Here is a 19972-nt window from a genome sequence, read left to right as displayed (position 1 = left end):
CGTACAAATCTAGACCGCGCATGCGTGCTGTAAAAGCTAGCGTGTTTCGTTGCTGTGTGCTGCTCTCCTTGTCTGCAGTGTAAATGTTTCGGACAACGAATACAAACTACTAATTTTCACCATGAAAACAAGATTCAATACCGTGGATATCAGGGCGGTCATTGCTGAGATAAATGCGAAGTAAGTTAGTCTGGTTCATGCATCATGAAACGTGCTAATGTTGGCTAGCTAGTTAACGTTAGCTAGTTACTGTAGCAAATGTCGAAGTTAAAAGAGAGTTTTGGCTTGTTCGACATTGCAGGCGACTGACTGATCTTCAAATCACATTGGGTCATAAATAACGACTGATTATTATTTGTAGCAAGATCAGTCACAATTTACCCACGAAACCTCACGGTTTTGACACTCGAACACGGCCATTGAATAACTAGCTAACTAAATAACTACTGTCAAAAATGGTTTTTTGACAGTACAGATATCTAGCTAAATGGATAGCTAGCTAACAAAATATGATTGGGACTTATGAATAACGTCAGCATGACACTAACTTAACTTGTTATGTTATCACAGTTACCTTGGTATGCGCGTAAACAACGTGTATGACATCGACACCAAGACCTATCTCATCCGTTTGCAAAAGTAAGTAATATCTGCTGCCTGTCAGTGGTACCGAGCTACAGCAACCATCCATGTTGTTTCCATGATGTTTGTTTCCAGAACTTGTCATGTACACGTAGTCCTAGGGATGACTGGTGTTCAAGGTTAGAATGGAAAACGTTTTTGTTTGTTTTCAGGCCTGACACCAAATCTATTCTACTGGTTGAATCTGGACTCCGCATTCATTCTACAGACTTTGAATGGCCCAAAAATATGATGCCCTCTGGCTTTGCCATGAAAGTGAGGATACGTTGTTTTTTCAGTTGTCCATTCACTTGTCAAGCAATGATGGATGTCTTGGTAACTGACTGTATGATGACTCTTCCCCACAGTGTCGAAAGCATCTCAAGTCAAGACGACTAACACAGGTGAAGCAGCTTGGGGTTGACAGGATTGTTGACATCCAGTTTGGCTCCGATGAGGCTGCTTACCATCTGATAGTGGAACTCTATGACAGGGTGAGAAATTACCATTCCCTTTTTCCTCCGAGTCTGACGTTTTCATTGTACTCCTCAACTGTGGAATACAGTACTCGTTTCATATTTAGCAATGATATTAGATAATCCATGCTGTTCTCTTTATGATCGTCATGTTGAATGCAGTGTAATGTGCACCCCCTGTGTATGTGAAGGGTAACATTATCCTGGCGGACCACGAGTACACCATTCTGAACCTGCTGCGCTTCCGCACAGCAGAGGGAGAGGAAGATGTGAAGATAGCGGTGAGGGAGAGGTACCCTGTGGAGAACGCCAGGCCCCCAGAGCCCCTCATCAGCCTGGAGAGGTAAGACATCCCCTGGAGGCAGATAGTGGGGTAGGATGAATGAATCATGGGTGAAGAGTGGGTTAGGATGAATCATGGTGCCAATGCAGGCAAAAGATTGGGAAAATGTAAATATTTGCAGATTAATTCGGTGAAATGTTGAGGGATTTGTCACAAGATGTTTAGTGATCTGAGCATTGTATTAAATTATATATATATATATACAGTACCAGTCAAAAGATTGGACACACCTACCCTTTCAAGGGATTTTTATTTGTACTGTTTTATACATTGAAGAATAATAGTGTAGACATCAAAACAATGAAATAACACATGGAATCATGTAGTAACCAAAAAAGTGTTAAACAAATCCTAATATATTTGAGGTTCTTCAAAGTATCCACCCTTTGCCTTGATGACAGTTTTGTACACTCTTGGCATTCTCTCAACCAGCTTCATGAGGTACCGTGGGGCAAAAAAGCATTTAGTCAGCCACCAATTGTGCAAGTTCTCCACACTTAAAAAGACGAGAGGCCTGTAATTTTCATCATATGACAGAAAAAATTAGAGAAAAAAATCCAGAAAATCACATTGTATGATTTTTAAGGAATTTATTTGCAAATTATGGTGGAAAATAAGTATTTGGTCACCTACAAACAAGCAAGATTTCTGGCTCTCACAGACCTGTAACTTCTTCTTTAAGAGGAACCTCTTGCTCCTACCCGACACGCAGGCGTCCCATCTAGACATCTGGAAATGCAAATGCGCTACGCTAAATGCTAATAGCACTCGTTAAAACTCAAACGTTCATTAAAATACACATGCAGGGTACTGAATTAAAGCTACACTCGTTGTGAATCCAGCCAACAAGTCAGATTTTTAAAATGCTTTTCGGCGAAAGCATGAGAAGCTATTATCTGATAGCATGTAACACCCCAAAAGACCCGCAGGGGACTTAAAAAAAAAAATAGCATAGTAGGCGCTACACAAAACGCACAAATAAAATATAAAACATTCATTACCTTTGACAATCTTCTTTGTTGGCACTCCTAGATGTCCCATAAACATCACTATTGGGTATTTTTTTCGTTTAAATCGGTCCATATATAGCCTAGATATCGATCTATGAAGACTGTAATCAAGGAAAAAAACATAGTTTTATAACACAATGTAATTTTTTTAAATTAAAAAAGTCGACGATAAACTTTCACAAAACACTTCAAAATAATTTTGTAATGCAACTTTAGGTATTAGTAAACGTTAATAATCGATCAAATTGATCACGAGGCGATGTATATTCTATAGCTGTACGTCTTGAAATAATGTCCGGGTAAATCTCAACCAAAATATCCGGTCGGAGACCGGAAGAAATGCGCTGCCTCGTGTCCGTTTGACCAAGAAACAAATCGTAGGCAAATGTCAAGACTGTTGACATCGTGTGGAAGCTGTAGGTATTGCAACCTCGGCCCCATTTAATGTGGTTCACATTCAACAATAAGTTCAAGTGGCGCATGGATATATTTTCCCATTTTCAGTGATCAGATTTTCCTGCGCTTTTCGATGAAACACACGTTCTGTTATAGTCACAGCCGTGATTTAACCAGTTTTATAAACGTCTGAGTGTTTTCTATCCACACATACTAATCATATGCATATACTATATTCCTGGCATGAGTAGCAGGGCGCTGAAATGTTGCGCGATTTTTAACAGAATGTTCGAAAAAGTAGGGGGTAGGAGTAACAGGTTAAGAGGCTCCTCTGTCCTCCACTCGTTACCTGTATTAATGGCACCTGTTTGAACTTGTTATCAGTATAAAAGACACCTGTCCACAACCTCAAACAGTCATACTCCAAACTCCACTATGGCCAAGACCAAAGAGCTGTCAAAGGACACCAGAAATAAAATTGTAGACCTGCACCAGGTTGGGAAGACTGAATCTGCAATTGGTAAGCAGCTTGGTTTGAAGAAATCAACTGTGGGAGCAATTATTAGGAAATGGAAGACATACAAGACCACTGATAATCTCCCTCGATCTGGGGCTCCACGCAAGATCTCACCCCATGGGGTCAAAATGATCACAAGAACGGTGAATGACCTGCAGAGAGCTGGGACCAAGGTAACAAAGCCTACCATCAGCAAGGGCATTGAAGATTAAACGTGGCTGGGTCTTTCAGCATGACAATGATCCCAAACACACTGCCCGGGCAACGAAGGAGTGGCTTCGTAAGAAGCATTTCAAGGTCCTGGAGTGGCCTAGCCAGTCTCCAGATCTCAACCCCATAGAAAATCTTTGGAGGGAGTTGAAAGTCCGTGTTGCCCAGCAACAGCCCCAAAACATCACTGGTCTAGAGGAGATCTGCATGGAGGAATGGGCCAAAATACCAGCAACAGTGTGTGAAAACCTTGTGAAGACTTACAGAAAATGTTTGACCCCCTGTCATTGCCAACAAAGGGTATATAACAAAGTATTGAGAAACTTTTGTTATTGACCAAATACTTATTTTCCACCATAATTTGCAAATAAATTCATAAAAAATCCTACAATGTGATTTTCTGGATTTTTTTTCTTCTCATTTTGTCTATCATAGTTGAAGTGTACCTATGATGAAAATTGCAGGCCTCATCTTTTTAAGTGGGAGAACTTGCACAATTGTTGGCTGACTAAATACCTTTTTGCCCCACTGTAGTTACCTGGAATGCATTTCAATTAACAGGTGTGCCTTAAGTTAATTTGTGGAATTTCTTTCGTTAATGCGTTTGAGCCAATCAGTTGTTCTGACAAGGTAGGGGTGGTGTACAGAAGATAGCCCTATTTGGTAAAAGACCAAGTCCATATTATGGCAAGAACATCTCAAATAAACAAAGATAAATGACAGTCCATCATTACCTTAAAACATGGTCAGTCAATCCAGAAAATTCCAAGAACTTTGAAAGTGCAGTCCCAAAAACCATCATGCGCTATGATGAAACTGGCTCTCACGAGGACCGCCACAGAAAAGGAGACCCAGAGTTACCTCTGCTGCAGAGGATAAATTAATTTATTAACTGCACTTCAGATTGCAGCCCAAATAATTAAAAAAACATGTATTTATTTATTTCACCTTTATTTAACCAGCTAGACAAGTTGAGAACAAGTTCTCATTTACAATTGCGACCTGGCCAAGATAAAGCAAAGCAGTTCGACACATACAACGACACAGAGTTACACATGGAGTAAAACAAACATACAGTCAATAATACAGTATAAACAAGTCTATATACGATGTGAGCAAATGAGGTGAGATATGGGAGGTAAAGGCAAAAAAAAAAAGGCCATGGTGGCAAAGTAAATACAATATAGCAAGTAAAACACTGGAATGGTAGATTTGCAGTGGAAGAATGTGCAAAGTAGAAATAAAAATAATGGGGTGCAAAGGAGCTAAATAAATTAAATAAATACAGTAGGGAAAGAGGTAGTTGTTTGGGCTAAATTATAGGTGGGCTATGTACAGGTGCAGTAATCTGTGTGCTGCTCTGACAGTTGGTGCTTAAAGCTAGTGAGGGAGATAAGTGTTTCCAGTTTCAGAGATTTTTGTAGTTTGTTCCAGTCATTGGCAGCAGAGAACTGGAAGGAGAGGCGGCCAAAGAAAGAATTGGTTTTGGGGGTGACTAGAGAGATATACCTGCTGGAGCGTGTGCTACAGATGGGAGATGCTATGGTAACCAGCGAGCTGAGATAAGGGGGGACTTTACCTAGCGGGGTCTTGTAGATGACATGGAGCCAGTGGGTTTGGCGACGAGTATGAAGCGAGGGCCAGCCAACGAGAGCGTACAGGTCGCAATGGTGGGTAGTATATGGGGCTTTGGTGACAAAACGGATTGCACTGTGATAGACTTGCACTGTGATAGACATCCAATTTGTTGAGTAGGGTATTGGAGGCTATTTTGTAAATTACATCTCCAAAGTCGAGGATTGGTAAGATGGTCAGTTTTACAAGGGTAATGTTTGGCAGCATGAATGAAGGATCCTTTGTTGTGAAATAGGAAGCCAATTCTAGATTTAACTTTGGATTGGAGATGTTTGATATTGGTCTGGAAGGAGAGTTTACAGTCTAACCAGACACCTAAGTATTTGTAGTTGTCCACGTATTCTAAGTCAGAGCCGTCCAGAGTAGTGATGTTGGACAGGCGGGCGGGCAGGTGCAGGTAGTGATCGGTTGAAGAGCATGCATTTAGTTTTACTTGTATTTAAGAGCATTTGGAGGCCACGGAAGGAGAGTTGTATGGCATTGAAGCTTGCCTGGAGGGTTGTTAACACAGTGTCCAAAGAAGGGCCAGAAGTATACAGAATGGTGTCGTCTGCGTAGAGGTGGATCAGAGACTCCAGCAGCAAGAGCGACCTCATTGATGTATACAGAGAATTAAGTCGGTCCAAGAATTGAACCCTGTGGCACCCGCATAGAGACTGCCAGAAGTCCGGACAGCAGACCCTCCGATTTGACACACTGAACTCTATCGGAGAAGTAGTTGGTGAACCAGGCGAGGCAATCATTTGAGAAACCAAGGCTGTCGAGTCTGCCTGATGAGGATGTGGTGATTGACAGAGTCGAAAGCCTTGGCCAGATCAATGAATACGGCTGCACAGTAATGTTTCTTATCGATGGTGGTTAAGATATCGTTTAGGACCTTGAGCGTGGCTGAGGTGCACCCATGACCAGCTCTGAAACCAGATTGCATAGCAGAGAAGGTATGGTGAGATTCGAAATGGTCGGTAATCTGTTTGTTGACTTGGCTTTCGAAGACCTTAGAAAGGCATGGTAGTATAGATATAGGTCTATAGCAGTTTGGGTCAAGAGTGTCCCCCTCCCCTTTGAAGAGGGGGATGACCGCAGCTGCTTTCCCATCTTTGGGAATCTCAGACGACACGAAAGAGAGGTTGAAAAAAAAAAATGCTTATTGAAATTCTCAATTATGGTAGATTTTTCAGTGGTGACAGTGTTTCCTATCTTCGCAGTGGGCAGCTGGGAGGAGGTGTTCTTATTCTCCATGGACTTTACAGTGTCCCAGAACTTTTTTGAGTTAGTGTTGCAGGAAGCAAATTTCTGCTTGAAAAAGCTAGCCTTGGCTTTTCTAACTGTATGTGTATAATGGTTTCTAGCTTCCCTGAACAGCTGCATATCACGGGGGCTGTTCGATGCAAATGCAGAACGCCATAGGATGTTTTTGTGTTGGTTAAGGGCAGTCTGATCTGGGGAGAACCAAGGGCTATATCTGGTATATGGTTTTAAATTTCTTGAATGGGTCATGTTTATTTATGATGGTTAGGAAGGCATTTAAAAAAAATATCCAGGCATCCTCTACTGACGGGATGAGATCAATATCCTTCCAGGATACACCGGCCAGATCGATTAGAAAGGCCTGCTCGCTGAAGTGTTTCAGGGAGCGTCTGACAGTGATGAGTGGAGGTCGTTTGACCGCTGACCCATTACGGATGCAGGCAATGAGGCAGTGATCGCTGAGATCTTGGTTGAAGACAGCAGAGGTTTATTTAGAGGGCAAGTTGGTTAGGATGATATCTATGAGGGTGCCCGTGTTTAAGGCTTTGGGGAGGTACCTGGTAAGTTCATTGATAATTTGTGTGAGATTGAGGGCATCAAGGTTGGATTGTAGGATGGCTGGGGTGTTAAGCATGTTCCAGTTTAGGTCGCCTAGCAGCACGAGCTCTGAAGAGAGATGGGGGGCAATCAGTTCACATATGGTGTCCAGAGCACAGCTGGGGGCACAGGGTTGTCTATAGCAGGTGGCAACGGTGAGAGACTTGTTTTTAGAGAGGTGGATTTTTAAAAGTAGAAGTTCAAATTGTTTGGGTACAGACCTGGATAGTAGGACAGAACTCTGCAGGCTATCTTTGCAGTAGATTTCAACACCGCCCCCTTTGGCAGTTCTATCTTGTCTGAAAATGTTGTAGTTCGGGATAAAATGTTCAGAATTTTTGGTGGTCTTCCTAAGCCAGGATTCAGACACAGCTAGAACATCCGGGTTGGCAGAGTGTGCTAAATCAGTGAATAGAACAAACTTAGGGAGTAGGCTTCTAATGTTAACATGCATGAAACCAAGGCTATTACGGTTACAGAAGTCGTCAAAAGAGAGCGCCTGGGGAATAGGAGTGGAGCTAGGCACTGCAGGGCCTGGATTCACCTCTACATCGCCAGAGGAACAGAGGAGGAGTAAAATAAGGGTACGGCTAAAAGCAATAAGAATTGGTCTGGAACAGAGAGTTAAAGGAGGTTTCTGGGGGCGATAAAATAGCATCAAGGTATAATGTACAGACAAAGGTATGGTAGGATGTGAATACAGTGGGGGTAAACCTAGGTATTGAGTGATGATGAGAGAGATATTGTCTCTAGAAACATAATTGAAACCAGGAGATGTCATTGCATGTGTGGGTGGTGGATAAGGTATAGTGAGCAGGACTAGAGGCTCTACAGTGAAATAAGCCAATAAACACTAACCAGAACAGCAATGGACAAGGCATATTGACATTAAGGAGAGGCATGCTTAGTTGAGTGATCAAAAGGGTCCAGTGAGTAGAGAGGATTGGTTGGGGGTCACGGCGATTTAGACAGCTAGGATGGAGGTCTGTTATTAGCCACCTCTTGCGTCCATCAGTAGATTAGTGGGGTTCCGTGTGGTAGAGGGGATTAATCCAAATCACACAACAACAAAAAAACAATAGATGTAGTTATAGAGGCCCAAGAAGGAAAAAATAATACAAATAAATAAATTGTCCGATTGTCGATAAGACAGCTAATGGTTAGCGGGCCGCAGATGGGCGTTCAGGTAACGTCGCGACGGAGGAGCCAGCCGGATAACTCCTTCGGGTAGATAACGTCGGCAGTCCTGTTGTGAAGGCCCGGTGGGGCTCCGCGTAGGCAGTAAAACGGGTCCGGATAGGTGATTGTAGCCCAGGAGTGATTGATGGAACTCTTCAGCTGGCTAGCTCCGGAATAATTGATGTTTGCTCCGGAATCGACGAAAGCCGATAGTCACACGGATAGCAGCTAGCTAGCTGTGAGATCCAGGTTTGAATGTCCAGAGTTAGCGGTTGAAATCCAGGGACATGGAGAGAAAAATTGGTCCGGTATGTTCCGTTCCAAGCCTCGCTGCACCATACAAAACTGGCGATAGATTTTCGAGCTAAAGGATAGCTGATGACCACAAACCGTGGTTAGCTGAATACTAACGATTAGCCAGTAAAGAAGCTAACTAGCTTCTGATTACCTTCTGATTAGCTTCTGGATTAGCTTCTGGCTAGCTTCTGGCTAGTTTCTGGCTAGCTTCTTGGAGGATTACAGATTTGAGGTAAATAATACTTTTTTTATAAATATAAATTGGTGAGGTGGGTTGCAGGAGAATGTTTTGAAGATGAGTTTATGGAAAAAAAAAAAAAATAGAGTTCAAGAGAGAGTTCAAGTAACAGACGCATCTCAGAGGAGACTGTATGAATCAAGCCTTCATGGTTGAATTGCTGCACAGAAACCACTACTTAAGGACACACAAAAGAAGAGACTTGCTTGGGCCAAGAAACACGAGCAATGCATATTAGATGGGTGGAAATCTGTCCTTTGGTCTAAGTCTAAATTGGATATTTTTGGTGCCAACTGCTGTGTCTTTTGTGAGATGCAGAGTAGGTGAACGGAGGATCTCCACGTGTGGTTCTCACCATGAAGCATAGAGGAGGTGGTGTGATGGTGGGGGGTGCTTTGCTGGTGACACTGTCTGTGATTTAGAGTTCAAGTCACACTTAACCAACATGGCACAGCATTCTGCACTGATACGCCATCCATCTGGTTAGGGCTTAGTGGCACTATCATTTGTTTTTCAACAGGACAGTGACCCAACATACCTCCAGGCTGTTTAAGGGCTATTTGACCAAAAAGGAGAGTGATGGAGTGCTGCATCAGATGACCTGGCCTCCACAATCACCCGACCTCAACTCAATTGAGATGGTTTGGGATGAGTTGGACCGCGGAGTGAAGGAAAAGCAGCCTACAAGTGCTCAGCATATGTGGGAACTCTTTTATGGTCACTACATGATTACATATGTTATTTCATAATTTTGATGTCTTCACTATTATTTTACAACGTAGAAAATAGTACAAATAGAGAATAACCCTTGAATGAGTTGGTGTGTCTAAACTTTTGACTGTGTGTGTAATCTGACAAGGGGAACTGTTTTGAAAACACCACACCTCCATCTTGACATTCCCCCACCATTGCAAAATGTTTTTGAAGCTATAGAAATGCATTTATTAATGTCTACATTTGTTTTTTGTCACATGCATTCTGTTAGAGACACCTTAATACTTACAATTTTAAAAGTATGTCAGCTAAACATAAAAATAAACATGAGAAAATATAAAACATTTTCCTTAAACTTATTCTAATATCCCCACTACAACAACAAAAATACTTGAATATGTGTAATTATCTCCTTTAAATTGAATTGAAATACTGTAGAATTCTATTCATTACTATGGAGGACTGCTCCTTCTATAGGGAGTGACAATATCGCCGTCCGGTGGCTTCAAAGCTCTACAGAGGGTAGTGCGTACAACTCAGTATATCACTGGGGCCAAACTCCCTGCCATCCAGGACTTCATTACCAGGCGGTGTGAGAGGAAAGCCCCAAAATTGTCAAGACTCCAGCCACCCAAGTCATAGACTGTTTTCTCTGCCACCGCATTGCAAGCGGTACCGGAGCGACAAGTCTCTGACCAGAAGGCACTTGAACAGCCTATACCCCCAAGCTATATTCACTAGATTCTACCCACACACTCACATACTACACTGACACTCCAACACATACATATATTGACGCCACAGACACACTTTACATACTCTGCTTCTACTCTATTTATTATACACTGCTCAAAAAAATAAAGGGAACACTTAAACAACACAATGTAACTCTAAGTCAATCACACTTCTGTAAAATCAAACTGTCCACTTAGGAAGCAACACTGATTGACAATACATTTCACATGCTGTTTTGCAAATGGAATAGACAACAGGTGGAAATTATAGGCAATTAGCAAGACACCCCCAATAAAGGAGTGGTTCTGCAGGTGGTGACCACAGACCACTTCTCAGTTCCTATACTTCCTGGCTGATGTTTTGGTCACTTTGGAATGCTGGTGGTGTTTTCACTCTAGTGGTAGCATGAGACGGAGTCTACAACCCACACAAGTGGCTCAGGTAGTGCAGCTCATCCAGGATGGCACATCAATGCGAGCTGTGGCAAGAAGGTTTGCTGTGTCTGTCAGCGTAGTATCCAGAGCATGGATGCGCTACCAGGAGACAGGCCAGTACATCAGGAGACGTGAAGGAGGCCGTAGGAAGGCAATAACCCAGCAGCAGGACCGCTACCTCCGCCTTTGTGCAAGGAGGAGCAGTAGGAGCACTGCCAGAGCCATGCAAAATGACCTCCAGCAGGCCACAAATGTGCATGTGTCTGCTCAAACGGTCAGAAACAGACTCCATGAGGGTGGTATGAGGGCCCGACGTCCACAGGTGGGGGTTGTGCTTATAGCCCAACACCGTGCAGGATGTTTGGTATTTGCCAGAGAACACCAAGATTGGCAAATTTGCCACTGGCACCCTGTGCTCTTCACAGATGAAAGCAGGTTCACACTGAGCACATGTGACAGTCTGGAGACGCCGTGGAGAACGTACTGCTGCCCTAAACATCCTCCAGCATGACCGGTTGGGCGGTGGGTCAGTCATGGTGTGGGGTGGCATTTCTTTGGGGGGCCGCAGAGCCCTCCATGTGCTCGCCAGAGGTATCCTGACTGCCATTAGGTACCGAGATGAGATCCTCAGACCCCTTGTGAAACCATATGCTGGTGCGGTTGGCCCTGGGTTCCTTCTAATGCAAGACAATGCTAGACCTCATGTGGCTGGAGTGTGTCAGCAGTTCCTGCAAAAGGAAGGCATTGATGTTATGGACTGGCCCGTCCGTTCCCCAGACCTGAATCCAATTGAGCACATCTGGGACATCATGTCTCGCTCCATCCACCAACGCCACATTGCACCACAGACTGTCCAGGAGTTGGCTTTAGTCCAGGTCTGGGAGGAGATCCGCTCAGGAGACCATCCGCCACCTCATCAGGACTATGCCCAGGCGTTGTAGGGAGGTCATACAGGCAAGTGGAGGCCACACACACTACTGAGCCTCATTTTTACTTGTTTTAAGGACATTACATCAAAGTTGGATCAGCCTGTAGTGTGGTTTTCCACTTTAATTTTGAGTGTGACTCCAAATCCAGACCTCCATAGGTTGATAAATTTGATTTCCATTGATAATTTGTGATTTTTGTTGTCAGCACATTCAACTATGTAAAGAAAAAAGTATTTAATAAGAATATTTCATTCATTCAGATCTAGGATGTGTTATTTTATTTCCCTTTATTTTTTTTGAGCAGTGTATATCCTGATTGCCTAGTCACTTTTACCCCTACCCATATGTAGTTGTGTAAAGTTCTTAAGTAAAAAATACTTTGGTGTATCTGTACTTTACTATTTATATTTTTGATTACTTTTACTTCACTACATTCCTAAAGAAAATAATGTACTTTTTACTCCATACATTTTCCCTGACACCAAAAAGTACTTGCTACATTTGGAATGCTTAGCAGGACACAAATGGTCTAATTCACATACTTATCAAAAGATCCTCTCTGTTCATCTCTACTGCCACTGATCTGGCAGACTCACTATCCATAAATTAAAAAACAAGAAAATGTTGCTGTCTGGTTTGCTTAATATAAGCAATTTGAAAATATTTTTACTGTAAGTTTTGATACTTAAGTATATTTTATCAATTACACTTACTTTTGATTCTTCAGTATATTTTAAACCGAATACTTTTACTCAAGTAGTATTGTACTGCATGTTACTTGAGTATTATTCTATTAAGGTATCTTTTCCACAATTATGACAATTGGGTACTTTTTCCACCACTGCCCACATGTGTACATACTGTATTGGCTCAATTACCTCAACTACCTTGTACCCCTGTGCATTGACTTGTATTTCTTACTTTTTAACTCTGCACTGTTGTGAATGGGCTTGTGAGAAAGCACTTAATTGTAAAGTCTACACCTGTTGTATTTGGCGTTGTGACCAATAAAATTAGATTTCAATAAGCAGGACTTTTGCAATCATCCAGCCAGGATTTCTGGAAAACTTGGTTATTTTGGGAAAGTTTACCGGACTTTTGCAACCCTAGTTAGGCACAAGAGTTCATTGAAGAAATAATCCTTTGTTTTGGTTTGTTTTTCATGTAGACTCACTGAAGTCCTGTCGAAGGCCACAAATGGAGAACAGGTGAAAAGGATCCTCAATCCCCACCTTCGTAAGTAGTCTTTATCTCCTCAAAGTGGCTCCATCCATTGCTCATCCAGGTTTAGTTTAAAAATAAATGTTTTACACAATGTTATTATTGTAAACAGCAGACTTACCTTCTAATATGATCTATCTGCTCTTTCAGCATATGGGGCTACTCTCATAGAGCACTGTTTGATGGAAGTGGGACTCCCCGGCTTTATCAAAGTGGACAGCCAGTTTGATGCTGCACGAGGTACGTTTCTTTTAGACCAGCTGTAGCCTTTGGCAGATTACAAAGATGTGCTGCTGGTATATATTATTCAATCAATGATCATCAGAATTGTGATATTCTGGATGAAATAGGCTTAATTGTTGTCTGTAGATGCACCCAAAATCCTCGATGCCCTGCAAATGGCAGAAGTTTATATGGAGAAAACGGCAAGCTTCGATGGAAAGGTAGGTCTCACGTCTTATTGAGAATATTCATTCATACATCAGATCCATTTGTCATAGCGAAATTATAGAAAACTGTTTCTCCCTTCGTTGCAGGGCTACATCATCCAAAAATGTGAGAAGAAACCAAGTTTAGCCCCAGAGAAACCTGAAGAATTGCTCACGTAAGTTATTTTATTTGACTCTCATTCTGTGCTTATGATATTATGTCTCCAAGTTCTGTTATTGGTAAGATCAGCATTACGTCTCACCAGAAGCGTTATGGAGGTTTTTGTTTGCTTGGTTGGTGAGATATGTTCAAGTCTCCAACATTGTCTTCTTTTACAGATATGAGGAATTCCATCCCTTCCTCTTTGCCCAACATGCAAATAGCCACTATGTTGAGTTTGATACATTTGACAAGGTGAATTTTAGAATATATGTCCTTTATATTTATTTATTTACCCTATGCATACGTTGGAAAAATGTCATTGTTTCCCATACGTACCTAGTGTACTAAAACTAGATTGGTATTTTCACAAGACGTAAGGTATGAGATCACTTCAGTAAGTCTTGCTCCTCTGCGCTTAGGCAGTGGACGAATTCTACTCCAAGATGGAGAGTCAGAAGATTGACGTGAAGGCCCTGCAGCAGGAGAAACAGGCTCTGAAAAAGCTGGACAATGTCAAGAGGGACCACGTGCAGAGGCTGGAGGCACTGCACCAACTTCAGGTCAATACTGAAGAACTCTCGCATCACCACCAGACCTGAGCTGTGTTCGAATACTCATACTAACCGCACTAACTGTACTATTTGTGACGTGAATTGAGTACAGTTGAAGTCAGAAGATTACATACACTTAGGTTGGAGTCATTAAAACTCGTTTTTTTCAACCACTCCACAAATTTCTTGTAAACAAACTATAGTTTTGTCAAGTCGGTTAGGACATTTACTTTGTGCATGACACAGGTAAGCTTTCCAGCAGTTGTTTACAGACAGATTATTTCACTGTATCACAATTCCAGTGGGTCAGAAGTTTACATACCCTAAGTTAACTGTGCCTTTAAACAGCTTGGAAAATTCCAGAAAATTATGTCATGGCTTTAGAAGCTTCTGATCGGCTAATTGACATCATTTGAGTCAATTGGAGGTGTACCTGTGGATGAATTTCAAGGCCTACCCTGCTTGACATCATGGGAAAATCAAAAGAAATCAGCCAAGACCCCAGAAAAAAGACCTCCACATGAATGGTTCATCCTTGGGAGCAAACGCCTGAAGGTACCACGTTCATCTGTACAAACAATAGTACGCAATTATAAACACCATGGGATCACACAGCCGCCATACCGCTCAGGAAGGAGACTTGTTCTGTCTCCTAGAGATGAACGTACTTTGGTGCGAAAAGTGCAAATCGATCCTGGAACAGCAGCAAATAACCTTGTGAAGATGCCTGAGGAAACGGGTACAATAGTATCAATATCCACATTAAAACGAGTCCTATATCGACAGATCCTGAAAGACCGGTCAGCAAGGCAGAAGCCACTGCTCCAAAACCGCCATAAAAAAGCCAGACTACGTTTTGTAACTGCACATGGGGACAAAGATTTTACTTTTTGGAGAAATGTCCTCTGGTCTGATGAAACAGAAATAGAACTGTTTGGCCATAATGACCATTGTTATGTTAGGAGGAAAAAGGGAGTCGCTTGCAAGCCGAAGAACACCATCCCAACCGTGAAGCACGGTGGTGGCAGCATCATGTTGTGGGGGTGCTTTGCTGCTAGAGGGACTGGTGTACTTCACAAAATAGATGGCAACATGAGGTAGGAAAATTATGTGGATGTATTGAAGCAACATCTCGAAGTCATCAATCACAAAGTTAAAGCTTGGTCGCAAATGGGCCTTCCAAATGGACAATGACCCCAAGCATTCTTACAAAGTTGTTGCAAAATGGCTTAAGGACATCAAAGTCAAGGTATTGGAGTGGCCATCACAAAGCCCTGACCTCTGTCCTATAGGAAATTTGTGGGCAGAATTGAAAAGCATGTGTGAGCAAAGTGGCCAGAAATCTGACTCAGTTACAACAGCTCTGTCAGGAGGAATGGGCCACAATTCACCCAACTTATTGTGGGAAGCTTGTGGAAGTCTACCCGAAATGTTTGACCCAAGTTAATCAATTTAAAGGCAATGCTACCAAATACTAATAGAGTGTATGTAAACTTCTGATCCACTGAGAATGTGATGAAATAAATAAAAGCTGAAATAAATCATTCTCTCTTCTATTATTCTGACATTTCACATTCTTAAAATAAAGTGGTGATCATAACTGACCTAAGACATGGACTTTTTACTAGGATTAAATGTCAGGAATTGCGAAACTGAGTTTAAATGTATTTGGGTAAGGTGTATGTAAACTTCCGACTTCAACTGTATATAGTATGCTTATTCGTCATAGTATGGATATAGTTAGTATGCCAAAAGTTTCCGGATGTCGTACTAAATTTGCCAAAATACGAAGTATACATGCAGAGGACACCATTTCCGTACTTTTTGGGCCCATTATGCACATCTTCAGAAAATGGGCGTGGCATCACAATGTTTTCAGATTTGGAGAAAATGTCGGACTTCAGCAGTATAGTTTCTGGCGAGAGCGAATTCAAATTCATTGAACTAACTAATGGCAAATGTTAATGTTGAGCAATTTAATAAAGTAATGACATTTCAAATAAGTTACGTTACACGTTATGTTGGCTGACAATTTGTTAGCTACACTATCCTTACGAACCGCAAAGCATTACAGCACTATGTACCGGTATGTTAGCTAGTTACCTAACGTTAGGTGGATACTAATACATCGAGCTTGCCAGGCAGTATATTAACTATCTGCTAACTAACCAACGTTTTATTGACTTGATTATTCACATCATTCTTAGCTAAGTGGTGTAGTCGTTTTGCGTTTCATTAGACGTTAATTAGTCTCGTGCACCATTGAATATGGCCGGTGTCAGTAAACGTTTGCAAAAAAAAAAAGAGTAATAAATTGTTGCCAGCTGCACAGTTAGTCACCAACGCTCTGGATAACATGAAAACAGCCTAACCAGCTCTGCTATGGCGAGTAAAATGGTCAGAGTGAGGTGTTCTCTCATTTGTGTCTGGAAGTAGCTAGCCAACATTAGCTTGGGTGCTTGACTGCTGTTGAACACTCAGATCAGCCCTACTCCTCGTCAAGAGCGTCCAGTGTCGGCTCTGAACGCTCCGAGAGTGAAACTCTCTGAATTTAAAATCTGACAACGCTCTGGATTTACGAACGCCCAGAGCACACTCTGGCAATGCAGATTTGAATTTACGAACACACCCAAAATCGTAAAATGTTTAGCTAGTCATTTGTTATGCTAGCAGAGGTTGCATAGCAACATCATCGACTTCCGGTAGACAGGCGACGCTCTAGTACGCTCAACTGAAATGATACCGTTCGTTTACAGTATACTAAAATTAACTAATATATACTCATTAAGTATGTAGTATGTTAGAATGGGTATTCGAACACAGCCCTGGGTTCAACTAGTATTTGTTTTCTTTCAGATACTTAAACTGCTCTTGATTTAGCCTTCCTTGCTCAATGGAACCAATGGAGTAAACCCGACCCATCAACAGGCAGTCTCAATCAAGCACTCAAATTATTTAAAATATAACCGATGATGGGGCGGCAGGGTAGCCTAGTGGTTAGAGCGTTGGACTAGTAACCGGAAGGTAAACCCCCGAGCTGACAAGGTACAAATCTGTCGTTCTGCCCCTGAACAGGCAGTTAACCCACTGTTCCTAGGCCGTCATTGAAAATAAGAATTTGTTCTTAACTGACTTGCCTAGTTAAATAAAGATAAAATTAAAAAATAAAATAAAAATAACCGATGATATTTGAACTCGGGTCTGATCACCACAGTGAAAACAAATGGTCAGAGCTAAAGGAGTGCTAATGGGTCCGGCCAGAGTCATGTATTTAGAGAGTTGGTCCAATGCGGTTTTACATTATGATGCGTTTACATGACACTTCAACATTCTATGGCAGCCACGTTAGCTCCCAATTTACATTACATGGGGAATATTTAAAATATACTATAAAATGGAATGTCTAGAATGAACATTATGATGCATTTACATGACACTACAACATTGTATGGCAGCCATGTTAGCTCCCAATTACATTACATGGGGAATATTAAAACAATGTTATGTAACTGAATGTCTAGAATTAGAACAATATTCAAAATTCTAAAAGTTTGCCTCTCTCTAAATGCATGGCCCTTGGTCCCGCTAATCACCCCAAACAACCCAAAAGTACCCACAACTCAAAACAAACACAAACGGGTACACAAAAGAACCCATAACAACCACAAACAGGTTCCCTCTCCCCCTCGCTCTCGCCATACTACCTGTCTAATAAAGAGTCAGGTTATGGCTGGAATGAAGGATGACTGATAGGCTGTGTGGGGGGTAATGATGGGAGGATTGTCCTCCATGATGACCCACTTTGTGTATGTGTCCCAAATGGCACACTATTCCCTATAAAGTGTACTTCCCACTTGGTCAAAAGTAGTGCACTTTAAGGAATAGGGTGGCATTTGGAAATCAGCTTATGTAGCGTAGGAATATGTAGCTCCCAGGCTGTGGTTTGCATATTGATCTGATCCGTAATGGGGTGATTGGGTTGATCACCTGATTGATCGGCAGTCACAAACCTTGTTACTGTAGCAGGTGACATGCATGGATTTCCATAATTTCAGAGGTGAGACTACTCTGCGTCGCAAATGGCAACCTATTCCTTGTATAGTGCACTACTTTTGGAACATAGTCACCTGGTGTTGGCAGCACCTTATCCCAACATCTGTGTGTGTGTAGGCAACACTAATGTACATAACCTTGATCACAGGTAATCTCATTGAAGGAGGAGAGGTGGCTCTGCCAAGACATGTAGTCGAACACCTTCTGTGTGTTATCTAGTTATGATGGTAAGGATGTGTGTCCGTGCCAGGGTTATTTAGAAATGAAGATGGTCAATTCAAGAAGTGATTTTAATTTAAAACGGAAAGACTTTTGATATAAATAGCTTGTACTCAGTTATGCGAATGCTAAAGGAGTGCTAATGCTAACATTTGTTGCAGGAGGTAGACGGGCTTAGGGGCGAGCTGGTGGAAATGAACTTGCCCATAGTGGAGAGGGCTCTGCAGGTGGTGCGGAGCGCCCTGGCCAACCAGGTGGACTGGGCCGAGATAGGGCTGATCGTCAAGGAGGCCCAGGCTGCCGGAGACCCAGTGGCCTGCGCCATCAAGGAGCTGAAGCTGCAGACCAACCACATCACAATGCTTTTAAAGTGAGTTGATGCCCAAAATGGGGATACATTTCTAATTGCCCCTCAGGGATTGATAAAGTCATATTGAATTGAACTGTCTTTGGTTCAGTTTAACTTGACTACTGCCCTTTAACATTACAACTGAGCTGAGCTGTACTAAGCTAACCTGGTTACGCATCCATCCTATGCTGCTGCAATCTTGCTGGAAGGTTGTGGGAGCGTGGCGTTGCAGTTTCCCAGCATATATCGCCCACAGCATCTAGGATTTGAATCCCACGTCCTTGATGCTCCCCTCTATCACTGTGTCCCATCCTCTTTCAAACTGTCTAAATAAGCTGAACAATATGTAAGGGGGGCCGAGCTCTTTACTGTAGGTGTCATATGTATGCATTTAAAAAGCCTGGTATAAACAGTGTTGCCAAGAATCCCGCTCGAAAGGAAAAATTTGATATTGTATCCAGCACAGAACAGTTCATAGTACTCCAAATACTATGAATCAACCACTAACCCACTTTATCTGCCCTCTAGCCAATTAAATAGATGGATGCTGAACAGAAAGAACAGGGTCATGCTCATTAGGGCCTCCATTAGAGTTCCATGTAATACTGTGTGCCTCCCATAGTCTGTTCTGGACTTGAGGACTGTGAAGAGACCTCTTGTTGCATGTCTTGAGGGGGTATGCATGGGTGTTTGAGCTGTTTCCAGTAATTTAGACAGACCGCTCGGTGCATTCAACATGTCAATACCTCTCATAAATAAAAGTAGTGATGAAGTCAATCTCTCCTCCATTTTCAGCCATGAGAGATTGACATGCATATGATTAATATTAGCTCTCTGTGTACATCCAAGGGCTGGCCATGCTGCCCTGTTCTGAGCCAATTGCAATTTTCCTAAGTCCTTTTTTGTGGCACCTGACCACACGACTGAACAGTAGTTAAGGTGTGACAAGACTAGGGCCTGTAGGACCTGCCTTGTTGATAGTGTTGTTAAGAAGGCAGAGCATTGCATTATTATAGACAGACTTCTCCCCACCTTAGTTACTACTGCATCAATATGTTTTGACCATGACAGTTTACAATCTAGTGCTACTCCAAGCAGTTTAGTTATCTCAACTAGCTCAATTTCCGCATGATTTATTACAAGATTTAGTTGGGTTTAGTGAGTGTTTTGTTCCAAATACAATACATTTAGTTTTAGAAATATTTAGGGCCAACTTATTCCTTGCCACCCACTGAAACTAACTGCAGCTCTTTGTTGAGTGTTGCAGTCATTTCAGTCGCTGTAGTAGGTGACATGTATAGTGTTGAATCATCCGCATACATAGAAACTCTGGCTTTACTCAAAGTCAGTGGCGTGTCATTAGTAAAAAATGTAAAAAGCAAGGGGCCTAAACAGCTACCCTGGGGAAT

General features: G+C 42.1%; 1 protein-coding gene across 1 annotated transcript in view; it reads left to right on the top strand.

Annotated features, from left to right (window-relative positions):
* Position 1: 1 nt before the first annotated feature.
* nemf (nuclear export mediator factor) overlaps positions 2–19972 on the top strand; it is a 37393-nt gene continuing 17422 nt past the window's right edge. Inside the window, exons 1-12 of the mRNA XM_020500789.2 lie at positions 2–180; positions 571–639; positions 795–897; positions 990–1115; positions 1289–1440; positions 12748–12815; positions 12951–13040; positions 13170–13243; positions 13337–13404; positions 13568–13643; positions 13811–13951; positions 18376–18584. Of these exons, the coding sequence (XP_020356378.1) occupies positions 122–180; positions 571–639; positions 795–897; positions 990–1115; positions 1289–1440; positions 12748–12815; positions 12951–13040; positions 13170–13243; positions 13337–13404; positions 13568–13643; positions 13811–13951; positions 18376–18584 (1235 nt within the window). The 5' untranslated portion in view covers positions 2–121. The remainder of the gene's footprint in view (positions 181–570; positions 640–794; positions 898–989; positions 1116–1288; positions 1441–12747; positions 12816–12950; positions 13041–13169; positions 13244–13336; positions 13405–13567; positions 13644–13810; positions 13952–18375; positions 18585–19972) is intronic.

The sequence above is a fragment of the Oncorhynchus kisutch genome, linkage group LG14 (genome assembly GCF_002021735.2).
Source record: "Oncorhynchus kisutch isolate 150728-3 linkage group LG14, Okis_V2, whole genome shotgun sequence".
In the NCBI taxonomy this organism is placed as follows: Eukaryota; Metazoa; Chordata; class Actinopteri; order Salmoniformes; family Salmonidae; genus Oncorhynchus; species Oncorhynchus kisutch.
This window is presented reverse-complemented; position numbering and strand designations above follow the sequence as displayed.